This window comes from Mustelus asterias, chromosome 12 (genome assembly GCF_964213995.1).
Source record: "Mustelus asterias chromosome 12, sMusAst1.hap1.1, whole genome shotgun sequence".
Taxonomy (NCBI): Eukaryota; Metazoa; Chordata; class Chondrichthyes; order Carcharhiniformes; family Triakidae; genus Mustelus; species Mustelus asterias.
The window spans coordinates 17,766,467-17,792,290 of record NC_135812.1 but is presented as its reverse complement, the minus strand read 5'-3'; the positions used below and the strand labels follow the sequence as shown (position 1 = coordinate 17,792,290).

The window sequence follows — 25,824 nt, the reverse complement described above, 5'->3', positions numbered from 1 at the left end:
CGAAGCCATTCAAACCCAGGTTCCCAGAGCAGTGTTAATGTAAGCCTACTTGTGATCCTAAGAAATAGACTTAAAACTTAAAAATCCAGGCCAATATACAAGAGTACGGAATAGTGCAGGTACTTCTCTGATGGATGTGTTAGACATACCACTGGAGTGACACCATCAGTGTAACACTCCAGCTCATTCCCAACAACCCGTCTAAGAAACAAATAATACTCATCCTACATCTAAAAACAGCACAGCATCAAGCTAACCATATCGGTCACATTTAGTGTTACAATTATATTGTTTTTTGGGACTGTGTTCATTTAGGATGAAATGAAAGGGGGACATTAATCTGGTTGAAGACTGTCTGGCCTGGGTCATGGGGCTGGTAAAGATGCAAGGAAAGCAGAGATTGTTTTGCTGGAAAGTTATAAGATGCTTACATTTGAAGGTGACAGCAATACTATATTGGTGCTTACAGTGGCTAGACTGGTAGTCTCCAAAGTTACAGGAAGGTGTTGAAAATGTGTCGTTGTAAACAGTTATGTTTTAAACTATCCATCATGGGAGAATCCAAGACCAGAGGGCATAATCTCAGCATAAGGAGGTCACCCATTTAAAACAGAGATGAGGAGGAATTTCTTTTCTCAGAGGATATTGAATCTGTGTAATTCTTTATTGCAGAGCGCCTTAGAGGCTGGGTAGCTAAATATGTTCAAGGCTAAGATAGACAGATTTGTAATCAGTAAAGGAATCAAGGGTTATGGGAATGCTAATCAGCATTTCTACCTAGATACAAGGCCCATGTGATTAACTTGGCCATGGAGATGGGTTTTGAAGGGGAGAGGAGGATAAAAGGAAGCCATCGTCAGATAGGGTTGCGGACTTTCCTAAAATATCACTGAATACAGCTAAAGTCTCACTGTGCAGGAATGCGAGCAGAGCTCACATTCTGATTGAAGACCAAAAAGACCAAATTCACAAGGATTTGAAACAAGGCTGGAAGATTCACCCAGCTTGCACTAGGGGAAAATTCTCATTGTCAAAGACAGCTTGAGGCGATAAAAATTACCAAGCTGGAAAAGAAAACAAAGGGAGGTAAATCCTTGGCAGCTCAGAATCACTACGGTCAGAGTCCAGGAAAATCTTCGGGGACATTGTAAAGTGTATCTGAAAAATGGGCTTCTCAGTTGTGTTCAAAGTAAAAGTGGAAGGCAAATGGAATGTTGGCCTTTATTTCAAAAGGGAATGGAGTATAAAAATAGGGAAGTCTTCCTGAAACTACAAGACACCAGTAAGACAACACATGGAACACTGTGAACAGTTTTGGTCCCCTTACCCAAGGAAAGATATACTGGCATTGGAGGCAATCCAGAGAAGGTTCACTATGTTGATCCTGGGTATGGAGCGATTTTCTTATGAGCAGAGGTTGAGTAGGTTGGGCCTATACTCATTGGAGTTTAGAAGAAAGAGAGGCGGCCTTATCGAGACATGTGGGATTCTCAGAGGGTTTGACAGGGTTGATGCTGAGAGATTGTTTCTCCTTGTGGGAGAGTCTAGGAACACACACTGTGTCCACATCTCAGCATAAGGAGTCATCCATTTAAAATAGGGATGAGGAGGAATTTCTTCTCTCAGAGGGTAGTAAATAGGTGGAATTCTTTATTGCAGAGCGCCTTAGAGGCTGGGTAGTTAAATATGTTCAAGGTTGAGATAGACAGATTTGTAATCAGTAAGGAAATCAAGGATTATGGGAATAAGGCGGAAGAGTTGAGGATAATATCAGATTACTCTTGACCTCACTGAATGGTGGAGCAGACTCGATGGGCCGAATGGCCTACATCTGTTCCTACATCTTATGGGTAAGTTCTGTCCTAGAGTTCAAAGTATAAATTGCCTACAAAGTGTTTAGTGAAAGTGCTTTTAGGGTCTGTTTGTTACAGTAAAAGTCTTAAAACATTAAATTTTGTTGAGTCAACCTTTCAGCTATCAACCGGAAGTTTGAATTTCTGTCTTTAAAAATCATTGGTCTTTTCAGGAAGGGTAAAATTGGCAAGACATCTTCTACCATTTCATTATTTACCTCAGTAATACATTGCACACTTTTAAATACATTCCTAACATATTATTTTATAACAAAGAATTAAGAAAATGTTCCTTCACCAGAATCTTAACCCTCAACCCCTGCCACCTGGAGGGACAAGGACAACATCGGAATATCACCACCTGCTGGTTCCCCTCCCAGCCACGCGCCATCGTGACTGGGAACTACAGCATTCCCCCTTCACTGGGCATGGACCAAGGACAGGCAGAAGGGAATAGTTTAATTTGGCATCACGTTCAGCACAACATGGTGGGCCGAAGGGCCTGTTCCTGTTCTATGTTCACTGCTGTTGAGTTAAAATGTTGGAACTCCCTTCCAAACAATACAGACACCAGGTGGCCTGCAGCGACTCAAGGTGTCACCTCATCACCACCTTCACAGGGGCAATTAGGGTTGGGCAATCCATGCTTGCCTAGTCAGCCACGCCCACATCCCAGGAATGAATAATAAAAACAGTTTCCTTGGACTGCATTTCCTACAGTACTTTTGACCCTGATAATGCACTTTGAAGCTCAAAGCACAATGAGTTTAAACTGTTCCTTGATGTCATTCTGATGTTACAGTTATGCGATAGTAAGACATCATTGAACAGTGATCAGCACAAAGCAATGACGTTACACTTAATGATCATCCACACTAATTCCTGAATTCGGGACCACACACTAATTATACAAATGAGCTGCATTAACAAAGTAAACAGTTTATATGGTTACCAAAATCTAATGAGCCACTGCTGTACAAACAAAAAGTCTGCTCAATTCTTATCCTTCCCTCAAACACGAGCAGCCTCCACTTGCATTGATTCACCTGGAAGGAAAGTTTCCCTCCAACCCACTTACCATCCTGACTTGGAATTGTATAACCATTCACTAAAATAGGTAGAAAAGTAAGTTGTAATGAGGAAATAATGGATACGAATGGATAAAGATAGGGTAGGTGAGTGGGTCAAAATGTGGCAGATGGAGTTTAACATTAAGAGGTGGCACAGTGATTGGCATTGCTGCCTCATAGTGCCAAGGACCCAGGATCAATTCCGGCCTCGGGTCACTGTCTGTGTGGAGTTTGCACATTCTCCCCGGGTCTGCGTGGGTTTCCTCCGGGTGCTCCGGTTTCCTCCCACACTCCAAAGATGTGGTCAGGTGGATTGGCCATGCTAAAATGACCCTTGTGTCCGGGGACCCTAGTTGCAGGAATAGGGTCTGGGTGGGATTGTGGTTGGTACAGATTTGATGGGCCGAATGGCCTCTTGCTGCACTGAAGGGATTTTATGATTCTTTGAACGTGGGTAAGTGTGAGGTTATCCATTTTGGTCAGAAAAATGGAAAAGCAACTTATTATTTAAATGGAGAGTGACTTTGGGGTGCTTTGGTGCAGAGGGATCTAGGTGTCTCCCTGTATGAATCGCAGAAAGTTGGTAAGCAGGTAATAAGGAAAGCAAATGGATTTTTGACATTTATAGCTAAGGGAATAGAGTATAAAAGTAAGGACATCTTGCTGTAACTATACAAGGCATTGGTAAAGGCTGCAGCTGGAGTACAATTTTGGTCCCCTTATTTGAGGAGGGATGTGGTGGCATTAGAGGCAGTTCAGAGGAGGTTCACCAGATTGATTCCAGAGGTAAGGGATTGTCGTATGAAGACAGAATGAGCAGTTTAGGCCTTAACTCCATGGAGTTTAGAAGAATGAGAGACGCTCTAACTGAGATAGACAAGATGATAAAAGGTATTGACAAAGTGGACGTAGAGCAGATGCTTCCTTTGGGGGCGATCTAGGAATGAGGGGAACTCTAATTGAGGTGTGCAAGATGATAAGGGGGGATTGACAAAGTAGACTTAGCTTGGATGCTTCCTCTTGTGGGGCAATCTAGAACAAGAGGTCGTAGTTTTAGGATAAGGGGTGGCAGATTTAAAACAGAGATGAAGAGAAATGGCTTCTCTCAAAGGGTTGTGAATCTGTGGAATTCACTACCCCAGAGTACGGTGGGTGCCGGGACATTGAGTAAATTTGAGGAGAGAGACAGATAGTTAATTAGTAATGGGTTGAAGGGTTATGGAGAATGGACTTAGTCTCTCCTCATATGACAGAGCTGCCGTCCCAAGAATCAGCCTGGTATGTGAGGCATTTTGAGAGTTTACTGATCAACATTATATTTGGCACAAAAATACTATTGTTTTTAAACAAAGCTGATGTTTCAGGGACTCCATCTGTAACCGATACCACCACCTTCCCCAGGCCAGTAATGGATAGGCAATGGATACTTGCCCTGGATGCTCAAATTCCAGAAACAAATATTAAAATACACTGTGTGATTTGACAATGATGCAGATTTGAAATTAAATTAATGTACAGCTTGGAACATTCTGCAGCAAACCCTCAACCGTTCTGATGTTTTCAGGTTTAAACAGTAAAGATAAAAGAATTTTAAAAGTTGAGGTTTTTATTGTGTGTTGTCATCTGCCAATACCTGTTTGGGATTTGTTGACTGTATTCAATCTGTTTAGCCATACACACACCAGCAGCCTCCTGTGAAGAGAGAGAGCACCTTGTGTCAGGACACTGGTCTTCCTGCTTCTTTAACACCCTTATCAAAGTAACTAAATCCGTCCCGCAGGCACAACTGGAACAGGAAAGCCAGCCAGCTCGAGTTAACCCGCACATTGCTGAGCTATCAATCAAGACTTGGGAATATCCAGATAACGGATTGCTTGGGAGCACATTTCACAACCACAAACAGGATGTGGGTAGCACAGTGGTTAGCACTGCTGCCTCACAGCGCCAGGGACCCGGGTTCGATTCCCAGCTTGGGTCACTCTCCGTGTGGAGTTTGCACGTTCGCCCTGTGTGTGTGTGGATTACCTCCGGGTGCTCCAGTTTCCTCCCACAGTCCAAAAGATGTTTTTGATTTGATTTATTATTGTCACATGTATTAGTATACAGTGAAAAGTATTGTTTCTTGCGCTGTATACAAAGCATACCATTCATAGAGAAGAGTGTGTAGAATGTAGTGTTACAGTCATAGCTAGGGTGTAGAGAAAGATCAACTCAATGCAAGGCAAGTCCATTCAAAAGTCTGACAGCAGCAAGGAAGAAGCTGTTCTTGAGTCGGTTGGTACGTGACCTCAGACTTTTGTATCTTTTTCCCGACGGAAGAAGGTGGAAGAGAGAATGTCCGGGGTGCGTGGGGTCCTTAATTATGCTGGCTGCTTTGCCGAGGCAGCAGGAAGTCAGAGTCAATGGATGGGAGGCTGGTTTGCGTGATGGATTGGGCTACATTCACGACCTTTTGGTAGTTCCTTGCGGTCTTGGGCAGAGCAGGAGCCATACCAAGCTGTGATACAGCCAGAAAGAATGCTTTCTATGGTGCATCTGTAAAAGTTGGAGAGAGTCGTAGCTGACATGCCAAATTTCCTTAGTCTCCTGAGAAAGTAGAGGCGTTGGTCGGCTTTCCTAACTATAGTGTTGGCATGGGGGGACCAAGACAGGTTGTTGGCGATTTGGACGCCCAAAACCTTGAAGCTCTCGAACCTTTCTACTTCATCCCTGTTGACATAGACAGGGGCATGTTCTCCTTTACACTTCCTAAAGTCGATGACAATCTCCTTCGTTTTGTTGACATTGAGGGAGAGATTATTGTTGCTGCACCAGTTCACCAGATTCTCTGTCTCATTCCTGTACTCTGTTGTTTAGGTGCATTGGCCATGCTAACTTCTCCCTCAGTGTACCCGAACAGGCACCGGAGTGTGGCGACTAGGGGATTTTCACAGTAACTTCATTGCAGTGTTAATGCAAGCCTACTTGTGACACTAATAAATAAACTCAAAACATTACTGAGCTATCAATCAAGACTTGGGAGAGCCAAATAATGGGTTGCTGGGGTGGGGAGCACATTTCACAAACTAGATGAAAACCTAGCTGAGGCAAATGAGGCAAAGATTTTCTCTGCTGTTTGCATCAGGAATGTGCTTGGGGACATTTTTATTCTGTATCTATTGGCCACATGAAAACACTGCCCATAATTGAAAAGTTGTGAAATTAATCTTCCAGCAGAATGGTTTCATTGTACATTCCAGCGCTTCCTGCCTTGTGTTACTTCCCTCCAATGGGACTACTGCTTCGAATCTTTTACCTTGCTCATTGTCATCACTTTCTGTAGCCCTTCTCACGTTTGGTCAGGTATTTAAAGCTCCCCTTCTCAGCCACAAGTCTTTGCACGGCAGCTACCTCTGGCTCGGACTTATCCCGCGTGCATTCCAAATTAAATCCACCCTTCCCATTTCAGATCCACCCATAATTACAAAACAGACCCATTACTTGTCCTCCTTTCAACTCAGCGTTCTCTGTATTCGCTGCTCTCAACATGACAGTGGGGTGACCAAGCAAGATTGGATGGACACTTTGCAAACATCTCCATTCAGGCATGACTCTGAGCTTGCTGTCATTTTAACTGGCTGCCTCGCTCCAACTTTGACCTCTACCTTTAGCCTTCTACACTGTACCGATGAAGCTCAACGCGAACTTGAGGAACAGCAGTTCATCTTTAAATTAACCACGTTACAGCCGTCCTGGTCCAAAACCGAGTTCAACAATCTCAGATCATAACCACTGCCCCTCAATTTTCTGAATGGCGGTTGCTGGAATTGATATTACTCTTGTGATTTACACCATCTCTAGACTCAACTTTTGTATTCTTTCTTGTACTAGTGGCAGCCTCCAATTCCAATTCTCTTCCCACACCTAATGGTGCACTAAGGCAGAATTTCACCTCTTTCCATAGCCAGTTATTCCTGGAACAGGTCCCAGGGGCTTATAGCCTGAGGGGTGCCACTCCACATCAAACATTGCCGACCAGAAATCTCTCCCACTCTTACCGTCATTGGCGTGTTTGGAAGGATTTACAGGTTGAGACATTCAGCTAATTTGGCCACATTATGAATGCACCTTCCTTGATCATCAAGTGCGGAGGTGGGACTCGTACCCAGAGCTTCTGGCTCAGAGGCAAGGACGCTACTCACTGCCTCACAAGACTTCAAGTCTTCATTTCCGTGCGCCATCATCCTTTTGCCATGCTCCTTCATCAGCCACTCACCTGATGAAGGAGCAGCGCTCCAAAAGCTCATGATACCAAATAAACCTGTTGGACTTTAACCTGGCGTTGTGAGACTTCTTACTGTGCCCACCCCAGTCCAACGCCGGTATCTCCACATCATTGCTACAATAGGATATGATTGCTTAAGGCTGGGGTTGGCAAATGGTGTTGAGGCAATACACAAGGGACTTTATTCTGCAGCTAATCAAGTTGTAAATAACCTGGGAACGTTTGATGCTGTCACTGGGTGCCAAAGGTGCTCTCCAGCTCAAACATTTCCACTGTCAGTATGCCATTCACCTCAAAGCTAGGCTTGAAAGTTCACAGCAGGGGAGGAGGGTGGGGGGAACATTCCAGCGACCATGAACTTTGTCCCATCTTTAATCTTGGCAGAACCAGCACAAATCAATTGGGGGCCAGATGTTAGGGCCAGCTCACTGCAATAGGACAACAACCCAACGTCAGGCTAACTGTCAAGGCCTGCCCTAAAGAGAATAGAGCGAATGTGAACATGGAACGGGCACCGAATGGGAGAACTGGCTCTGCTCAGTCACAGTGCATTCCATAAGAGTCAGGAGAGGCGATGGCCAAGTGGTATTAGCACTAGGCTATTAATCCAGAAACTCAGCTAATGTTCAGGGGACCCGGGTTCGAATCCCACCATGGCAGATGGTAGAATTTGAATTCAATAAAAAACAATTTGGAATTAAGAATCTACTGATGGCCATGAAACCATTGTCGATTGACGGAAAAACCCATCTGGTTCACTAATGTTCTTTAGGGAAGGAAATCTGCCGCCCTTACAAGGTCTGGCCTACATGTGACTCCAGCGCCACAGCAGTATGGTTGACTCTCAGCTACCCTCGGATAACTAGGGATAGGCAATAAATGCTGGCCAGCCGGTGACGCCCATGTCCCATGAATGCTTAAACAAAAAGTTAACCACACTTGAGATACGAATCAGGATTACAGGAATGCTGCACACTGACTACAGCGAGCAGAAGCATTTGAAACAAACCATGTCAGATTACTCTGTGAGAAGGGGTGATCCTTCAAATAACACAGCACACTATTGTGAATCTTATAAGAGCCTGATATTAAAAATTCCCAAAGGGACATGTATCACAGCTCATTGAGGTGTGCATTAAACTATGGTAAAGGATTAGCACGTCCAATAAGAGATATGTAAATGTGAGCTATTAATGCAGACAATGTATCTTGGCAATTTAAACTTCCGTTTCAAGCAAGTTTCTTGTATTTTGACATTTACAATTACTGGTTCAGCAAGATTCTTTTATCGGCACTACTTTGAAAATTGCTCAATCAAACCTATCTTTTACGTTACGTCATGTTTAAATGTTGGATGTGGGAAATAGAACATAAGACCATAAGACATAGGAGCAGAATGAGGCCACTCGGCCCATCGAGTCTGCTCCGCCATTCAATCATGGCTGATATTTTTCTCATCCCCATTCTCCTGCCTTTTCCCCATAACCCCTGATCCCCTTATTAATCAAGAACCTATTTATCTCTGTCTTAAAGACACTCAATGACCCGGCCTCCACAGCCTTCTGCGGCAAAGAGTTCCACAGATTCACCACTCTCTGGCTGAAGAAATTCCTCCTCATCTCATCTCTGCACTGTGGTTCTACCTCTGGTACATTGCGCAGATGGCCATCATTCAGATGTAAAGCCAGAAAAAGATCCGACCGAGAGAGATAACCCAGCTGAACCCAATCATCGCCTTTCCAGCCAATGCTGGCCGTAGGGGAGAAGAATAAAAAGGGCAGCCAGGAGAAGCTGGTAAGCCCCGGAGGAAACCCTCTTGCTCCTCCTGACCCACAAGCAGGTGCAGCGAAAGGACTTAACTTCGGAATTCAGCCCTTCTCATCCCCTGCTTTGCCGAGGCCTGTGTGAAAGGAGTTAGAAACAGAAGAACCGGTTCAAACAAAGGCCATTTAAATGGCCAACCCAATTCCTGCAAGCCAGGCCCCAGCCCTCATCCTGCCTCTGTTACAGCTGGAGAGCACAGTAAGAAGTCTCACAACACCAGGTTAAAGTCCAACAGGTTTATTTGGTAGCAAATACCATAAGCTTTCGGAGCAATGCTCCTTCGTCAGATGGAGTGGTCTCTGTTCTGAGAACAGAGACCACTCCATCTGACGAAGGAGCATTGCTCTGAAAGCTTATGGTATTTGCTACCAAATAAACCTGTTGGACTTTAACCTGGTGTTGTGAGACTTCTTACTGTGCTTACCCCAGTCCAACGCCGGCATCTCCACATCACAGCTGGAGAGGGCAGAGCTGAGCCATTTCCGACATCTTTACACTTTAACCTTTGACATGACCTCAAACCCACCCATTCTTGAGAGGCAAGATTCAGCCCAATGTGTCAGTAGTATTTAATCATACCTGTTCAGGATATACTTTGGCCACACTTGGGGTTACCTGAAAGAAGGAGAAAGCACAGGTTAGAAGGTGATTCAGAAGCAACGTGTTTACTACAGTTCATTTAACAAAAAAAACTTCCAAATTGTTTTACTGGGGGGCCAGATTTCTTTACTGCCCTTATAGACTAGAAGTCTGTTTATTGATACAGAGAAAGAGATTCCCAGATCAAGTCATCCAGGGAACTGGACATTCCTGTCACACAGTACAGCACGAGGGAAACTCTTGGGGTTTAGCCCTAGTTTTGAATTTGTCTTTCAGAGATCATTGTCAGGTTCAGTCAGGCCACGTCCCAACATTTGTAGATTTAAGTATCATGTTTTATGGTATGGGGCGTTCATTGGGTCACAATAAGAGAAGGCCCCATACCATATGGTGTCCCAGTACAAAATGAGGTGCCAGGCGCAGGACTTCTGACAATGGACAGCACAGAATCTGAAAATGGTGTTCATTATATTAAATCACCAGAGGAACATAAGAAATGGGAGCAGGAGTAGGCCATACCACCCTTCAAGATTGTTCCATCACTCAACAAGATCATGGCTAATCTCCTGCATCCACTCCACCTTCCAACTAGATCCATAGATCTTTTGATTCCCTTAGTGTCCAAAAAATCTGTTTGGTCCTAGTCTTGTGCATATTCATCGGCTAAGCATCCATAATCTTCTATGATAGAGAATTCCCCCTGTCACCTCACCACAGTCCCAAATGCTGACATCTTACCCTCAGACTGCGATCCCATAGTTCTAGGCTCACCAGGCAGGAGAAACAGTCTCTACCCCTCAAAAAAATGTATACATTTCAATGTAACCATCTCTCATTTTTCCAAAGGCCCAAAAGTTTAGGCCCACTGTACTCAATTACTCCACATAGAGGAGCCCCTTCATTCAGGAAGCAATCTTCAAGGCAAGTATATCCTTCTTTAGGTAAGAAGATCAAAACATGATGCTCCAGGTGTGGTCTCACCAAGACCCTACATAAATTGCAGCAAGACCATCTTACCCTTACTTCAACCACCCAGCATTAAAGGCAAACATATTTCTTGCCTTCCCTCTTGCTTTCCCTAACTGCATGCTGTGGTACCTGTTAGTTCAGTTGGCTAGAAAGCCAGTAGGTTCATCAGATGAATGCATGGAGTTTAATCCCTGTTCAAGCGATGGTAGTAGACTCAGGGCCTACCTGCTCACCCTACCCACGGTATAAATTCATGGTACGTTGCTGTGGTTAGGTAAATAGTTGCCAAGGACATGTCCTCAGGCAGAAAACTCACAAAGAAAGAAGCAGCTACAAGCTAACTTTCTGGTGATATGCAAATCGCTCTGAATCCTAACATGCATTCATCTCACCTTTGAAAAAATATTCTTCTTTCCATTCTTCCTATCAAAGTGGATAATTTCACACTTCTCCAAATTATACTCCATCTGTTACCTCCTTTCCCACGCAGTTAAAGAGAAAGACTTGGATTCACATAGTGTTTTTCAAACCCACTGGACGTTGCAAAATGCTTTACAGGCAACTAAGTACTTTTCAAAGCATGGTTACCATTGCGAAGTAGGGAATGCTAATGTTTATTTTTTAGTGTCACAAGTAGGCTTACATTAACACTGCTATGAAGTTACTGTGAAAATCCCCTAGTCGCCACACTCCGGCACCTGTTCGGGTACACTGAGGGACAATGGAGCATGGCCAATGCACCTAACCAGCACGTCTTTCAGACTGTGGGAGGAAACCGGAGCACCTGGAGGAAACCCACGCAGACATGGGGAGAACATGCAAACTCCACACAGTGACCCAAGCCGGGATTCGAACCCGGGTCCCTGGTAATGTGAGGCAGCAGTGCAAAACACTGTGCCACCGTGCCGCCCAAAAAACACAGCAGTCAATTTGCACTCAGCAAATTCCCACAAAAAGAGTGTGATAATGAGCAGTTAATCAATGTCCTTTCTAATTGATTCTAGCATTTTCCCTACCACCAGGTTAACTGGCCTATAATTTCCTGGCTTCCTTTCTCCTTCCTTTCCAGAACAGCATCTTCTACCTTCCGAACTGTGGAGACCAAGTCAGAGAATCCTGGAAGATCAAAACCATTGCATTCACTATACCTGCTGCCACCACTTTAAAATCTTAGAGTTTAGTACATCAGATCCAGGGAATTTGTCCTGTGCTCTCTCTGTACTCGTATTAATTATTTTATGTACCTCGCTGTCATTTTTAAAAAATTCATTCATGGGACATGGGCATCGCTGGCTGGCCAGCAATTTTTCCCCATCCCTAGTTGCCCTTGGGGGGCAGTTGAGAGTCAACCACATTGCTGTGGCTCTGGAGTCACATGTAGGCCAGACCAGGTAAGGATGGCAGATTTCCTTCCCTAAAGGACATTGGTGAACCAGATGGGTTTTTCCGACAATCGACAATGGTTTCGTGGTCATCAGTAGGTTCTTAATTACAGATTTTTTTTATTGAATTCAAATTCTATTATCTGCCGTGGCGGGATTCGAACCCGGGTCCCCAGAACATTGACTGAGTTTCTGGATTAATAGTCTAGGTGATAATACCACTGGGCCATCATCTCTCCGCAAAAGGGGGGGATCCTTGGTTTCCCACAATTTCCAACATGTTCCTAGCATCTTCTATTGTAATGATAGGCGCAAAATGTTTGTTCAACATCTCTGCCATTTCCTTATTACCTATTACAATGTCTTCTGTCTCAACCTCTATACCCATAAGATATAGGAGCAGAATTAGGCCATTCGGCCCATCAGGTCTGCTCCGCCATTCAATCATGGCTGATATGATTCTCGTCCCCATTCCCCTGCCTTCTCCCCCTAACCCTTGATCCTCTTATTGATCAAGAACCAAATCTACCTCTGTCTTAAAGACACTCAATGACCTGGCCTCCACAGCCCTCTGTGGCAACGAGTTCCACAGATTCACCACCCTCTGGCTGAAGAAATTCTTCCTCATCTCAGTTTTAAAGGAGCGTCCCTTCACTCTGAGGTTGTGCCCTCGAGTTCTAGTCTCTCCCACTAGTGGAAATATCCTCTCCATATGCATTCTATCTAGGCCTCTCAAGTATTCTGTAAATTTCAATTAGATTCCCCCCCTCATGCTTCTAAACTCCATCGAGTATAGGGCCAGACTCCTCAACCACTCCTCTTTTGACAAACCCTTCATTCCTGGGATCATGTGTACTTTCTCTAATCCCTTCCTTTCTACACACTTGGAAAGGTTCCGGATTTATATTCCTTGTTAGTTTACAAAGTCTAGTTTCTACCTCCTTATGAATGTATTGCTTATCCTTTGTTGATTTTTAAAACCCTCCCAATCCTCAGGCTTATTATTTATTTTGGCAACAATATTAAAACACTTCACAGGAGTATTAGGAAAAAGATATGACACTGAACCACACAATGAAATATTAGGTCTTTTGGCAAAAAAACTTGGTCAAAGAGGTAGGTTTTAAGGAGCGTCTGAAAAGGAAGGAAGTGAGATAGAGGCGTGCAGAGGGAATTCTAGAGCTAAGGTGCTGAGGCAACTAAAGACATGGCCGCCAATAGTGGCACAACTAAAATGAGAAATGCTGGAGGTCAAGATGAGAAAATCACAGATATCTCAAAGGGTTGTGGGGTTGGAGAAGGTTCCCAGAGTTAGGAAGGAGACAGACCAAGGAGGGATTTGAAAAGCGTGGGAATTTTTAAATCAAGACTTTGGCCGGGAGCCAATTGGGGTTATAGGGAAACGGGCCTTGCTACAAGTTAAGAACGGGCAGATTTGAAATTAAAGTTGATTTGTCACATGTATTATTATACAGTGAAAGGTATTGTTCCTTGCACGCTTTACAGACAAGAGAGTTGTTATATACAGTTCATAGAGAAGGAAACGAGAGTGCAGAATGAGGGGTAGCAAAGGCACGAATGAGGGTTTCAGCAGCAGTAGAGTTGAGGCAAGGGTGAAGTTGGGGTGTGTTACAGAAAGGGAAATAGACAGCTTTGATAAGGGTGCAAATATGAGGTCAAAAGCTCATCTTGTGGCCAAACGTGACATCAAGTATGTGGTTTTTGACTGTTGCTAGGGAGATGGGTGGAGTCGGTAGCTAGACAACATAGCCTGGAGTAAGGACTGAAAACAATGTCTTCAGTCTTCTCAATATTTAAATCAGAGGCACTAGATGTCAGGTAGCTGCTGATAATCTAACAGTGGAGAAGTCCGCAGAGGTGGCGGTGAGATAGATCTGGCGTGCCTTCAGATGATACCACTGAAGAGAGATGGCTAGATTAGAAATAGGAGGGACACTGTGAGACAGCAGCGCTAACCACTGTACCACCGTGCCGCCCAAGGAAGAGAAGCCATTGCAAATGATAGCCCATGGGTAAGTATGAAAGTAGGGGAGAGCGGTCTCACCCAGCAGGAGGAAAGTGGAGCAGAACTGGAGGATGGTGTGGTCAACTGTGTCAAAGATTGCAGACAGATTGGGAAGGACGAAAGTTTATCATTGTCACAGTCACATAGCTTGTCATTTTTCTTTTAATCTAATATTGTCCCTAATTCCTCTAGTTAGCTCCGGCTCCACTTTTCCGGTAGTTTTTAATCCACAATAGAAAGTATGTTCATTGGGAATCATGGAGGGAACTTTAATACCTTACCCTTTCTGGTAGTGGCCAAGTGGATCCAGGACAGAGAAAGTGTTCTGCTGGTGGTAAATCCATTTGAAGATTAATCTAAACAAAAATAAATATGAAGTTATGGTAAGCAAGCAGAACAATCTAAACGCTGTCAGTAATTCAGACTCGAGCAATGCTATTTAAACAATCATCTTGTCAGGTGAATAGAGGCTTCGCATCGACAATGTCCAACAGATAAACCATTGAAGGCCGAGAATAAGACAGCACCCCTCAACTCATTCCCAGAAAATGTTACCCACTTAAACTGACCTTTCAACTGTGCTGAAATAAAGCAAAATATGCAGGTCCTGGAAATGTGAAATTAAAAAAAAACACAAAAGTGCTGGAAAAACTCAGCAGGTCAGGAGAGAGGAACAAGAGTGGGTGTTGTTACTCTAAGAGTCCTTTCAACGATAGTGACTGGAATGGAATAGAATCCCAAATCCTGGGTTTTTAGATGATAGATTCCATTCAGGGCGGCACGGTGGCATACTGGTTAGCACTGCGGCCTCACAGGGCCAGGGACCCGGATTCGATTCCCAGCTTGGGTCACTGTCTGTGTGGAGTTTGCACATTCTCCCTGTGTGGGTTTCCTCTGGGTGCTCCGGTTTCCTCCCACAGTCCGAAAGATGTGCTGGTTAGATGCACTGGCCATGCTAAATTCTCCCTCAGTGTACCCGAACAAGCGCCAGAGTGTGGCGACTAGGGATTTTCACAGTAACTTCATTGCAGTGTTAATCATAGAACAGAATCATAGAATCCCTACAGTACAGAAGGAGGTCATTTGACCCATCGATTCTGCACTGACTACAACCCCCCCCCTCCCCAGGCCCTATTGCTATAACCCCACATCCCTGCTAATCCCCTGACATTAAGTGGCAATTTAGCATAGCCAATCAACCTAACCCGCACATCTTTGGAGCGTGGGAGGAAACTGGAGCACCCGCAGAAAACCCACGCAGACACGGGGAGAATGTGCAAACTCCACAATTCCTAAGGCCGGAATCGAACCCGAGGTCCCTAGTGCTGTGAGGCAGCAGTGCTAACCACTGTCCCACCGTAATGTGACAGTAAAAAATAAACTTAAACTAGCTAATCAACATGAAATAAATCAGGGTCTTTAGCAGTTTGAGGAAGTGAATATCTAGTGCTCAAAACAGAAACTACAATGAAACATTTCTTTCCCCTGCAGCTTGTATTAATGTTATAGGAAGTAAAGGTGTCAGAAGGATTACATTCAGGGTGGTGTGTACTCACCTTGCCATTATCACAGGGAGTCCATCGCGTCCCCAACTCCGAGAGAGGCAAACAGAGAAGGAGCAGCAACCCCACTCCCAGCCCCATCCCCAAGCCTACAACCCTTGGCCAAAACTCCCCCAGCCCTACCCCAGAAGCGACCGCTTCTCAGTGCGAGAGAGGCGGCAGCCCCGGCCAGGGAAGCCCGAGGCTCGCTCGCACTCACTCACTCACTCAGTGCCGGGACATGTCGCCGCTCCGGCAGCGGCTTCCCAGGGTCTGGCCGCAGGGATCCAGCCATCGCTGCCACTCCTTGAGGGGGACAGACTGCTGACCTTTCCCCCCCTCTCACTCACCCCTGGACTCCTAATAAAACTTGAGGTTGAATTCAAGTTTAAATGCAGGCACCCCGATGGAACAGACAGCTGCCTCTAAAACTGATACACTGCCAAATGTAACAAACACTCTCTCAGCTGCTACGGCGCCCCAGCACCAACACACAAACCGCGCAGCAACTGACTCGAAATGGTCTGCCTCTTCCCACCCACTCCACAACACACCTCCCTTTCTTGTTTTTTTTTTATTTCTCTCTTGCTGTGGTCTATCTTCGAAAGCAATTTGTCAGATTCATTCCATTCCCATGGGTGACACTGGCCACTCACAAAGTAGGAAGAACAACTAGTCCAATACTGTAACCAAAAGAAAAAACGCTGGAAAATCTCAGCAGGTCTGGCAGCATCTGTAAGGAGAGAAAAGGGCTGACGTTTCTTGTCTTGTCTTTGTCTTGACAAAGGGTCATCCGGACTCGAAACGTCAGCTCTTTTCTCTCCTTACAGATGCTGCCAGACCTGCTGAGATTTTCCAGCATTTTCTCTTTTGGTTTCAGATTCCAGCATCCGCAGGAATTTGCTTTTATTTTAGTCCAATACTGTTCTTTTTTTCCACGTACGCACAAACAGAAAATGCCGGAGAAACTCAGCAGGTCTGACAGCATCTGCGGAGCGGGAATAGAGACAACGGTGGGAATTTTACCACCCCTCCCACCACGGGAATCGGAGCGGGCGAAGGGCGGACCACGGAAAGGTCCGTTGACCTCGGGCGGGATTTTACGGTTTCGGGTACCAGCGAGGCCATAAAATCCCGCCCAACGTTTCGAGTCTGGGCGACCCTTCGTCAGAGCTGAAGGCAAAGAAAATCAGACATGATTTATACTGTGAGGGGGGTGGGGGGGATGTAATTGGATAAAGGAAATGTAAACGGGGGTGATAAAGGCTGAGACAGGTGCTAAAAGCGTCCATGAAGTGATGGGAATGTGTGAATAGCAGAATAAAGGTAGTGATTGTTCAGGGGCTACCTGAGGAATGTGGCAGTTGGCCCTGGGACGGGGCGGGGCGGGGCGGGGGGTGGGGTGAGTGGTTTGGAGACAAGATGGTGAGCGAGATTTCAAAAGTGGAAAAATAGAAATGAGAAAGAGGAGTGATAAAAATGGATGAATGAGATGGAAAGAAGAAATGAAATAAAATAGAAATGGGGTGAAGGTTTTGATTTTGATTTGATTTATTATTGTCACATGTATTAACATACAGTGAAAAGTATTGTTTCTTGCGCGCTATACAGACAAAACATACTGTTCATAGAGAAGGAAAGGAGAGAGTGCAGAATGTAGTGTTACAGTCATAGCTAGGGTGTAGAGAAAGATCAATTTAATGCGAGGTAGGTCCATTCAAAAGTCTGACAGTAGCAGGGAAGAAGCTGTTCTTGAGTCGGTTGGTGCGTGACCTCAGACTTTTGTATCTTTTTCCCCAAGGAAGAAGGTGGAAGAGAGTATGTCCGGGGTGCGTGGGGTCCTTAATTATGCTGGCTGCTTTGCTGAGGCAGCGGGAAGTGTAGACAGAGTCAATGGATGGGAGGCTGGTTTGCGTGATGGATTGGGCTTTATTCACGACCTTTTGTAGTTTCTTGCGGTCTTGGGCAGAGCAGGAGCCATACCAAGCTGTGATACAACCAGGAGGAGAGAGTTCGTGCTCTGAGTGCTCCGGGAGGCTGTAAGGTGCCCAGTCGGAAGATGAGGTTCTGTCCCTCAAGTGAAGCCCAATGAAAACTGGATAAATTCTAATGTTTTTAAATGTTTGTAAAGTTTCTTGTGAGCTAAGAGGAGCAGGAGTGTCCCTCCTGCTGTAATAATTCAAGCTTTTCAGATTCCACCAGCCCCATCCTGGACCACATTCCCCTTGCGTATCTCACCCATGCCCATTCCTTGGCTTCCTCAGCAAGTTGGAGCTGCCCAATTTTCCACAAACGTCCACTGGGTCACCGCGCCAGCCCCATTCGATTCAAGAGAGATCAAAATGAGAAACACCCAGGTATCATTGGGCTGGGGTGAAACAACCTGCCTAAATTCTCACCCTAGGTTAAAACACAAATTCACGTTGACTCACTCTCTCTCTAACACTTTAACTCTCTAACTCTCTAAGACTCTCTCTCTAACTCTCTAACTCTCTAACACTGTTGCATTGTAACTTGTCCCACAAGGTATCATGCCCACGGGAACTGGATTGTAGAGTGGGTTTAGGCTGTGTTGTTTTTCCACAGGGTCCTGGGTTTGAACCTGTTTTGATGAATGAGTATCCCACCACTGTTGATCCATGTGAATGGAGCTCAGACAGTCTCAGCTTGCTGCCCAGTGGCCTTAGATCTGATCTACATTCCTGTGCTTTCAGTTTCTTCCAAAGTACTTGCCTTTCCCTTCAGCGAGAATGTCACTCTCTGAGCTTGTCCCATGTCCCCTATGTCTTTATAAGTATCTCTTTCTTTTATCTGACACAGATGATCTTTGACATCATCCAACAAACATTCCACTGGTACTTTGTGTGTTTTGTGATGAGCATAACCTAACATTATGCATTTTTTATATATTACAGGAAGTTGCTCTGGAGACTGTGCAGAGGAGGTTTACAAGAATGTAGCCAGGGCTGGAAAGGTGTAGCTATGAGGAGAGATTGGAGAGGTTGGGGTTATTTTCCTTGGAACAAAGGAGGCTGAGGGGTGACTTGATAGAGGTGCACAAAATAATGATAGAGTGGACAGGATGAAATTGTTTCACTTGGTGAAGAATTCTAGAACCAGGGGACAGAGATTCAAGATAAGTGGCAGTGGGTGTAGAGGGGACATGAGGAAGAGCTTTTTTACACAAAGGGTGGTGGGTGTCTGGAATTCACTGCCCAAGTTGGTGGTGGAGGCAGAGACCCTAAACTCTTTCAAAAAGCACCTGGATCTGCGCCTTAAATGCTGTAAGCTACAGGGCTATGGGCCAAGTGCAGAAAGGTAGGATTAGAAGGGACACTTGGGTGCCCTCAGGCTAAATTCTCTCTCAGTGTACCCAAACAGGCGCCGGAGTGTGACAACTAGGGGATTTTCACAGTAACTTCATTGCAGTGTTAATGTAAGCCTACGTGTGACACTAATAAATAAACTTAAAACTTTAAGCTTAGAACTCTTCTAATTCTGACTGACCCGAAGTGTGTTCTCAACATTTTCAGGTTTAGTTCCAGTGTCCTAGTTACTTGCACATCCTCTTATTAGTTCCTAAGCAGCATAAGACTCCCTACAATTCCACACATGTCATTCCTTGACATGGGTAACCTGAAAACCAGCTAACACAGGAAGTAGAATATCATTGGGGATAATGATACACAGGAAGAGAGTAGGTGTTTATTTAGAGCAGAGTTTACTACACAGTGTATGAGGCATTGATAGTGGACCTCCAGGTTTGGAAAGCTTTTTTCACAAGCAATGATATTCCATGCCAGCATGAACATAGGACTTTGCTGATCAATAGGTTTAAAAAAAAGTCTTGCCCAATTGTTAGAACAAAGAGTAGCACAGCACAGGAACAGGCCCTGCGGCCCACCAAGTCTGTGCCAACACATAATTCCTTTCTAAACTAAAGACCTTTGCTTCTACGCGGTCCGTATCCCTCTATTCCCTGCTATTCAGCTATTGTATCTGCTTCCACCACCTCCTCTGGCACATACCACCCTCTATGTAAAAAGACTTGCCCCTCACATCTCCTTTAAACTTTCCCCCTTTTACCTTAAACCTATGTTCCCTAGTAATTGACATTTCTACCCTGGGAAAAAGACTTTGACTCTCCATTCTATCCATGCCTCTAATAATTTGGCAAACTTCTATCATGTTGTACTATAAAGTTTATTTACTAGTCACAAGTAGGCTTATATTAACACTGCAATGAAGTTACAGTGAAAATCCCGTGGTTGCCACGCTCCAGCGCCTGTTCAGGTACACTGAGGGAGAATTTAGCATGGCCAATGCGCCTAACCAGCGCGTCTTTCAGACTGTGGGAGGAAACCGGAGCTCCTGGATGAAACCAACGCAGACACTGGGAGAACGTGCAAACTCCACACAGACAGTGACCCAAGCCGGGAATTGAACCCAGGTCCCTGGAGCCGTGAGGCAGCAGTGCTAACCACTGTGCCGCCCATACTATTTGGGAGAAACCCAAAGCTTCTGTTTAATTTAACAGCAAATGGTCAAAGTTCTCTTCTTATCTGGAGCAGCAGATGTGCTAAAGGAACAGCCAAAGTTTGCGAAAGTGATCTAAAACAAAACAACTGTGTAAGAAAATACGAAGCACTAAAGTTAAAATGATTTTGCAAATTTGCTTTGTGGTCACATAAATAGCTGACTAATGGCGCAGTAATTTCGCAAATACCGCAGACTTTACTCAAAGTGTAAAGCTGCTGCCACAAGGCTAGCTCAGTTAGAAATCTCAAAACTAAGATTGATAGGTTGGACATTTACTGTATTGGGTGATGGGGCAGCACAGTGGCACTGCTGCCTCACAGCGCCAGGGACCCGGGTTCGATTCCTGGCTTGATTCACTGTCTGTGTGGAGTCTGCACATTCTCCCAGTGTCTGCGTGGGTTTCCTCCGGGTGCTCCGGTTTCCTCCCTCTGAAAGACGTGCTGGTTAGGTGCATTGACCTGAACAGGTGCCGGAATGTGGCAACTAGGGGATTTTCATAGTAACTTCATTGCAGTGTTAATGTAAGCCTTACTCGTGACACTAATAAATAAACTGTTTAAATAAAATATGAGAGTGCGCCTGTTTTTTATGTGCTGGCTTGGCTTCTCACCTCCAGCTTGCACTACTGGCTAGCAGCAATGTGAAAATCAGCGTGGAAATTGGGTTCCTCTTAACTCCCCCCACCTCCCCCCCCCCCCCCCCCCGCCACCCCCGTGCCCCCCGCCCCCCCACCTCCACCTCCACCCTACCCCAGATAAGCAGTGTGCAGGGCCATGGAGTGTGGACATGCCCTGCTGCTCATTAACAAAACCTCTTTAATAGTGGGTGTATAGCTTCAATGCCTTGTAGACACCACAGGAGAGTTGAAGGCTAAGGGAGTGAACATACAAACAAGCAGCAGGAATAGGCCATTCAGCCCCTCCAGCCTGTTCCGCCATTTAATAAGATCTTGATTTGATTTATTATTGTCACATATATTAACATACAATGAAAAGTATTGTTTCTTGCGCGCTATACAGACAAAGCATACCATACATAGAGAAGGAAAGGAGAGAGTGCAGAATGTAGTGTTACAGTTATAGCTGGGGTGTAGAGAAAAATCAACTTAGTGCGAGATAGATCCATTCAAAAGTCTGACAGCAGCAGGGAAGAAGCTGTTCTTGAGTCGGTTGGTACATGATCTCAGACTTTTGTATCTTTTTCCCGACAGAAGAAGGTGGAAGAAAGTATGTCCGGGGTGTGTGGAGTCCTTACTTATGCTGCGTTCTTTTCCGGGGCAGCGGGTAGTATAGATAGTGTCAATGGATGGGAGACTGGTTTGCGTGATGGACTGGACTTCTATACTACAGAGGCTACAGCCCTCTGTAGTTTCTTGCGGTCTTGGGCAGAGCAGGAGCCATACCAAGCTGTGATACAGCCAGAAAGAATGCTTTCTATGGTGCATCTGTAAAAGTTGGTGAGAGTCGTAGCGGACATGATTAATCTCCTTAGTCTTCTGAGAAAGTAGAGGCGTTGGTGGGCTTTCTTAACTATGGTGTCGGCATGGGGGGACCAGGACAGGTTGTTGGTGATCTGGACACCTAGAAACTTGAAGCTCTCGACCATTTCTACTTGGCTGATCTGATAGTAACCCCAAATCTGTATCCCACCGACACCCAATAACCAATCACTCCCTCGCTTACCAAGAATCTATCCAACTCTGCCTTAAAAATATTCAGATTCTGCATCCAGTGCCTTTTCAGGAAGAGAATGCCAAAGATTCACGACCCTCTGAGAAAGAATGTTGCCTCATCTCATTAACTTTCCAAATATTGATTGGAACCTTTGTAGGTCAAATAGTTCGGATGGGGCAGTTTTTGTGCAGTGTGTGCAGGAGGGTTTCCTGACACAATATGTGGATAGGCCGACAAGAGGTGAAGCCACATTGGATTTGGTACTGGGAAATGAACCGAGCCAAGTGTTAGATTTGGTTGTGGGAGAGCACTTTGGAGATAGTGACCACAATTCGGTGTCTTTTGTTATTGCAATGGAGAGGGATAGGGCCGTACGGCAGGGCAAGGTTTACAATTGGGGGAGAGGTAATTATGATGCGATTAGGCAAGAATTAGGGGACATAAGTTGGGAACAGAAACTGTCAGAGAAAGGAACTAATGAAAGTGGAACTTTTTCAAGGAACAAATACTGGGTGCCCTTGATAGGTATGTCCCTGTCAGGCAGGGAGGAAATGGCCGAGTGAGGGAACCATGGTTCACAAAAGAGGTGGAATGTCTTGTGAAAAGGAAGAGGGAAGCTTATGTAGGGATGAGGAAACAAGGTTCAGATGGCTCGATTGAGGGTTACAAGTTAGCAAGGAACGAGCTGAAAAAGGGGCTTAGGAGAGCTAGGAGGGGACATGAGAAGTCCTTGGCGGGTCGGATCAAGGAAAACCCCAAGGCTTTTTACTCTTATGTGAGGAATAAAAGAATGACCAGGGTGAGGTTAGGGCCGGTCAAGGACAGTAGTGGGAACTTGTGTATGGAGTCAGTAGAGATAGGCGAGATGATGAATGAATACTTTTCTTCAATGCTCACCAAGGAGAGGGGCCATGTTTTTGAGGAAGAGAAGGTGTTACAGGCTAATAGGCTGGAGGAAATAGATGTTCGGAGGGAGGATGTCCTGGCAGTTTTGAATAAACTGAAGGTCGATAAGTCCCCTGGGCCTGATGAAATATATCCTAGGATTCTTTGGGAGGCAAGGGATGAGATTGCAGAGCCTTTGGCTTTGATCTTTGGGTCCTCGCTGTCCACGGGGATGGTGCCAGAGGACTGGAGAATGGCGAATGTTGTTCCTCTGTTTAAGAAAGGGAATAGAAATGACCCTGGTAATTATAGACCGGTTAGTCTTACTTCGGTGGTTGGTAAATTGATGGAAAAGGTCCTTAGGGATGGGATTTACGACCATTTAGAAAGATGCGGATTAATCCGGGATAGTCAGCACGGATTCGTGAAGGGTAAGTCGTGCCTCACAAATTTGATAGAATTTTTTGAGGAGGTAACTAAGTGTGTTGATGAAGGTAGGGCAGTTGATGTCATATACATGGATTTTAGTAAGGCGTTTGATAAGGTCCCCCATGGTCGGCTTATGATGAAAGTGAGGAGGTGTGGGATAGAGGGAAAGTTGGCCGATTGGATAGGTAACTGGCTGTCTGATCGAAGACAGAGGGTGGTGGTGGATGGAAAATTTTCGGATTGGAGGCAGGTTGCTAGCGGAGTGCCACAGGGATCAGTGCTTGGTCCTCTGCTCTTTGTGATTTTTATTAATGACTTAGAGGAGGGGGCTGAAGGGTGGGTCAGTAAATTTGCTGATGACACCAAGATTGGTGGAGTAGTGAATGAGGTGGAGGGCTGTTGTAGGCTGCAAAGAGACATAGATAGGATGCAAAGCTGGGCTGAAAAATGGCAAATGGAGTTTAACCCTGATAAATGTGAGGTGATTCATTTTGGTAGGACTACTTTAAATGTGGATTACAGGGTCAAAGGTAGGGTTCTGAAGACTGTGGAGGAACAGAGAGATCTTGGGGTCCACATCCACAGATCTCTAAAGGTTGCCACTCAAGTGGATAGAGCTGTGAAGAAGGCCTATAGCGTGTTAGCTTTTATTAACAGGGGGTTGGAGTTTAAGAGCCGTGGGGTTATGCTGCAACTGTACAGGACCTTGGTGAGACCACATTTGGAATATTGTGTGCAGTTCTGGTCAACTCACTATAAGAAGGATGTGGAAGCGCTGGAAAGAGTGCAGAGGATATTTACCAGGATGCTGCCTGGTTTGGAGGGTAGGTCTTATGAGGAAAGGTTGAGGGAGCTAGGGCTGTTCTCTCTGGAGTGGAGGAGGCTGAGGGGTGACTTAATAGAGGTTTATAAAATGATGAAGGGGATAGATAGAGTGAACGTTCAAAGACTATTTCCTCGGGTGGATGGATCTATTACAAGGGGGCATAACTATAGGGTTCATGGTGGGAGATATAGGAAGGATATCAGAGGTAGGTTCTTTACGCAGAGAGTGGTTGGGGTGTGGAATGGACTGCCTGCAGTGATAGTGGAGTCAGACACTTTAGGAACATTTAAGCGGTTATTGGATAGGCACATGGAGCACACCAGGATGATAGGGAGTGGGATAGCTTGATCTTGGTTTCAGATAAAGCTCGGCACAACATCGAGGGCCGAAGGGCCTGTTCTGTGCTGTACTGTTCTATCTATTGATCTCCATTTTAAATGGGCGATCACTTATTTTTGAACAATGACTCCTAGTTCTAGATTCTCCCACAAGAGGAAACACTCTCTCCGGTTCCACCCTGTGAATACCCCTCAGGATCTAACATGTTTCAATCAAGTCACCTCTTGCTCTGCTAAACGCCATCCGATAGAAGCCAGCTGACACAAGTCCAACCTTTCCTCATCAATCCCAAGTGTCAGTGTGGTAAACCTTCTCTGAACTGCATTCAATGCATTTACATCCTTCCTTAAGTAAGGTAACCAATGCTGTACACAGCACTTCAGATATGGTCTCACTGGTGCTCTGTATAACTGAACCGTAACTTCCCTACTTTTGTATTCAATTTTCCTCACAATAAATTATAATATTCGATTAGCTTTCCTTATTACTTGCTGTAGCTGCACACTTGCCTTTTGTGATTCATGCCATAAGGCATAAGGATCCCTCTGCACCTCAGAGCTCAGGAGTGTCACCGCCTCCTGGAATAAAATGTCCGTGTAACTTTCCCTGTCCCTGATGTTCCGCAGTGTCTGCAGCTCAGCCTCCAGTTCAATGACTGAACTAAAGTTCCTGCAGCCGCAAACACTAACTGCAGCCCTGGATCACACCAGAAGCTCCCACATCCTGCCATCGCAGCACATCACCTGCCCTGCCATCTCCACTGTGTTAAGTAATGTCCATCACTCAAACCAGCCTCCCATCCATTGACTCTGTCTACACTTCCCGCTGCCTCGGAAAAGCAGCCAGCATAATCAAGGACCCCACGTATCCCAAACATTCTCTCTTCCATCGGGAAAAAGATACAAAAGTCTGAGGTCACGTACCACCCGACTCAAGAACAGTTTCTTCCCTGCTGCTATCAGACTTTTGAATGGACTTACCTCGCATTAAGTTGATCTTTCTCTGCACCCTAGCTATGACTGTAACACTACATTCTGCACTCCCTCCTTTCCTTCCCTATGTATGGTGTGTTTTGTCTGTTTAGCGCGCAAGAAACAATACTTTTCACTGTATACTAATACATGTGTAAGGGGAAAATGTAAGGAAAGCACACTTTAAAATGGCTGCCTGGCACATAAAGAGTTAACTGGGAAAGGAGCCATAAAGCAGACACCGGCTTCCACTGATACAAAGATCATTTCAAATCAAACCTAACAGACAAGCCATTTCTAAATCACAGACAGTGACTTAAAGTGAACAAACACCTCAGGAAGCCAAGCCAAGGATCGAGACATCTTTTAGATAAGGGAAAAACCCAAGACAAAGGGAATAGATTAGTCATAGGAAGAGCGGGAAAATATGAATGCAGGGAAACCGATTAGCACCTGAATGAGCTGAAACCAACCATTGATAGCCACAGACATAGGAAATGTACCCATTCATAAGAACAATACTATGTTAAATGTCTGTACCTGTTTGTATCTGCCTATAACGATGTGATAATGTTCAAATCACCGGTCCACCTATTGTGTAAAGAGTATAAAGATGGACCGTTCCCGACATTT

General features: G+C 45.1%; 1 protein-coding gene across 2 annotated transcripts in view; it reads right to left on the bottom strand.

Annotated features, from left to right (window-relative positions):
• The window catches only part of tp53i13 (tumor protein p53 inducible protein 13), a 35,195-nt gene extending 19,201 nt beyond the window's left edge, over positions 1-15,994 (bottom strand). For both annotated transcript variants that reach the window (XM_078224855.1, XM_078224854.1), the window contains exons 1-4: positions 15,545-15,994; positions 14,270-14,344; positions 9,591-9,626; positions 4,557-4,615 (exon numbers count right to left, since the gene is read on the bottom strand). In XM_078224855.1, coding sequence (XP_078080981.1) covers positions 4,557-4,615; positions 9,591-9,626; positions 14,270-14,344; positions 15,545-15,631 — 257 coding nt within the window. In that variant the 5' untranslated portion in view covers positions 15,632-15,994. The remainder of the gene's footprint in view (positions 1-4,556; positions 4,616-9,590; positions 9,627-14,269; positions 14,345-15,544) is intronic.
• Between the last annotated feature and the right edge of the window lie 9,830 nt (positions 15,995-25,824).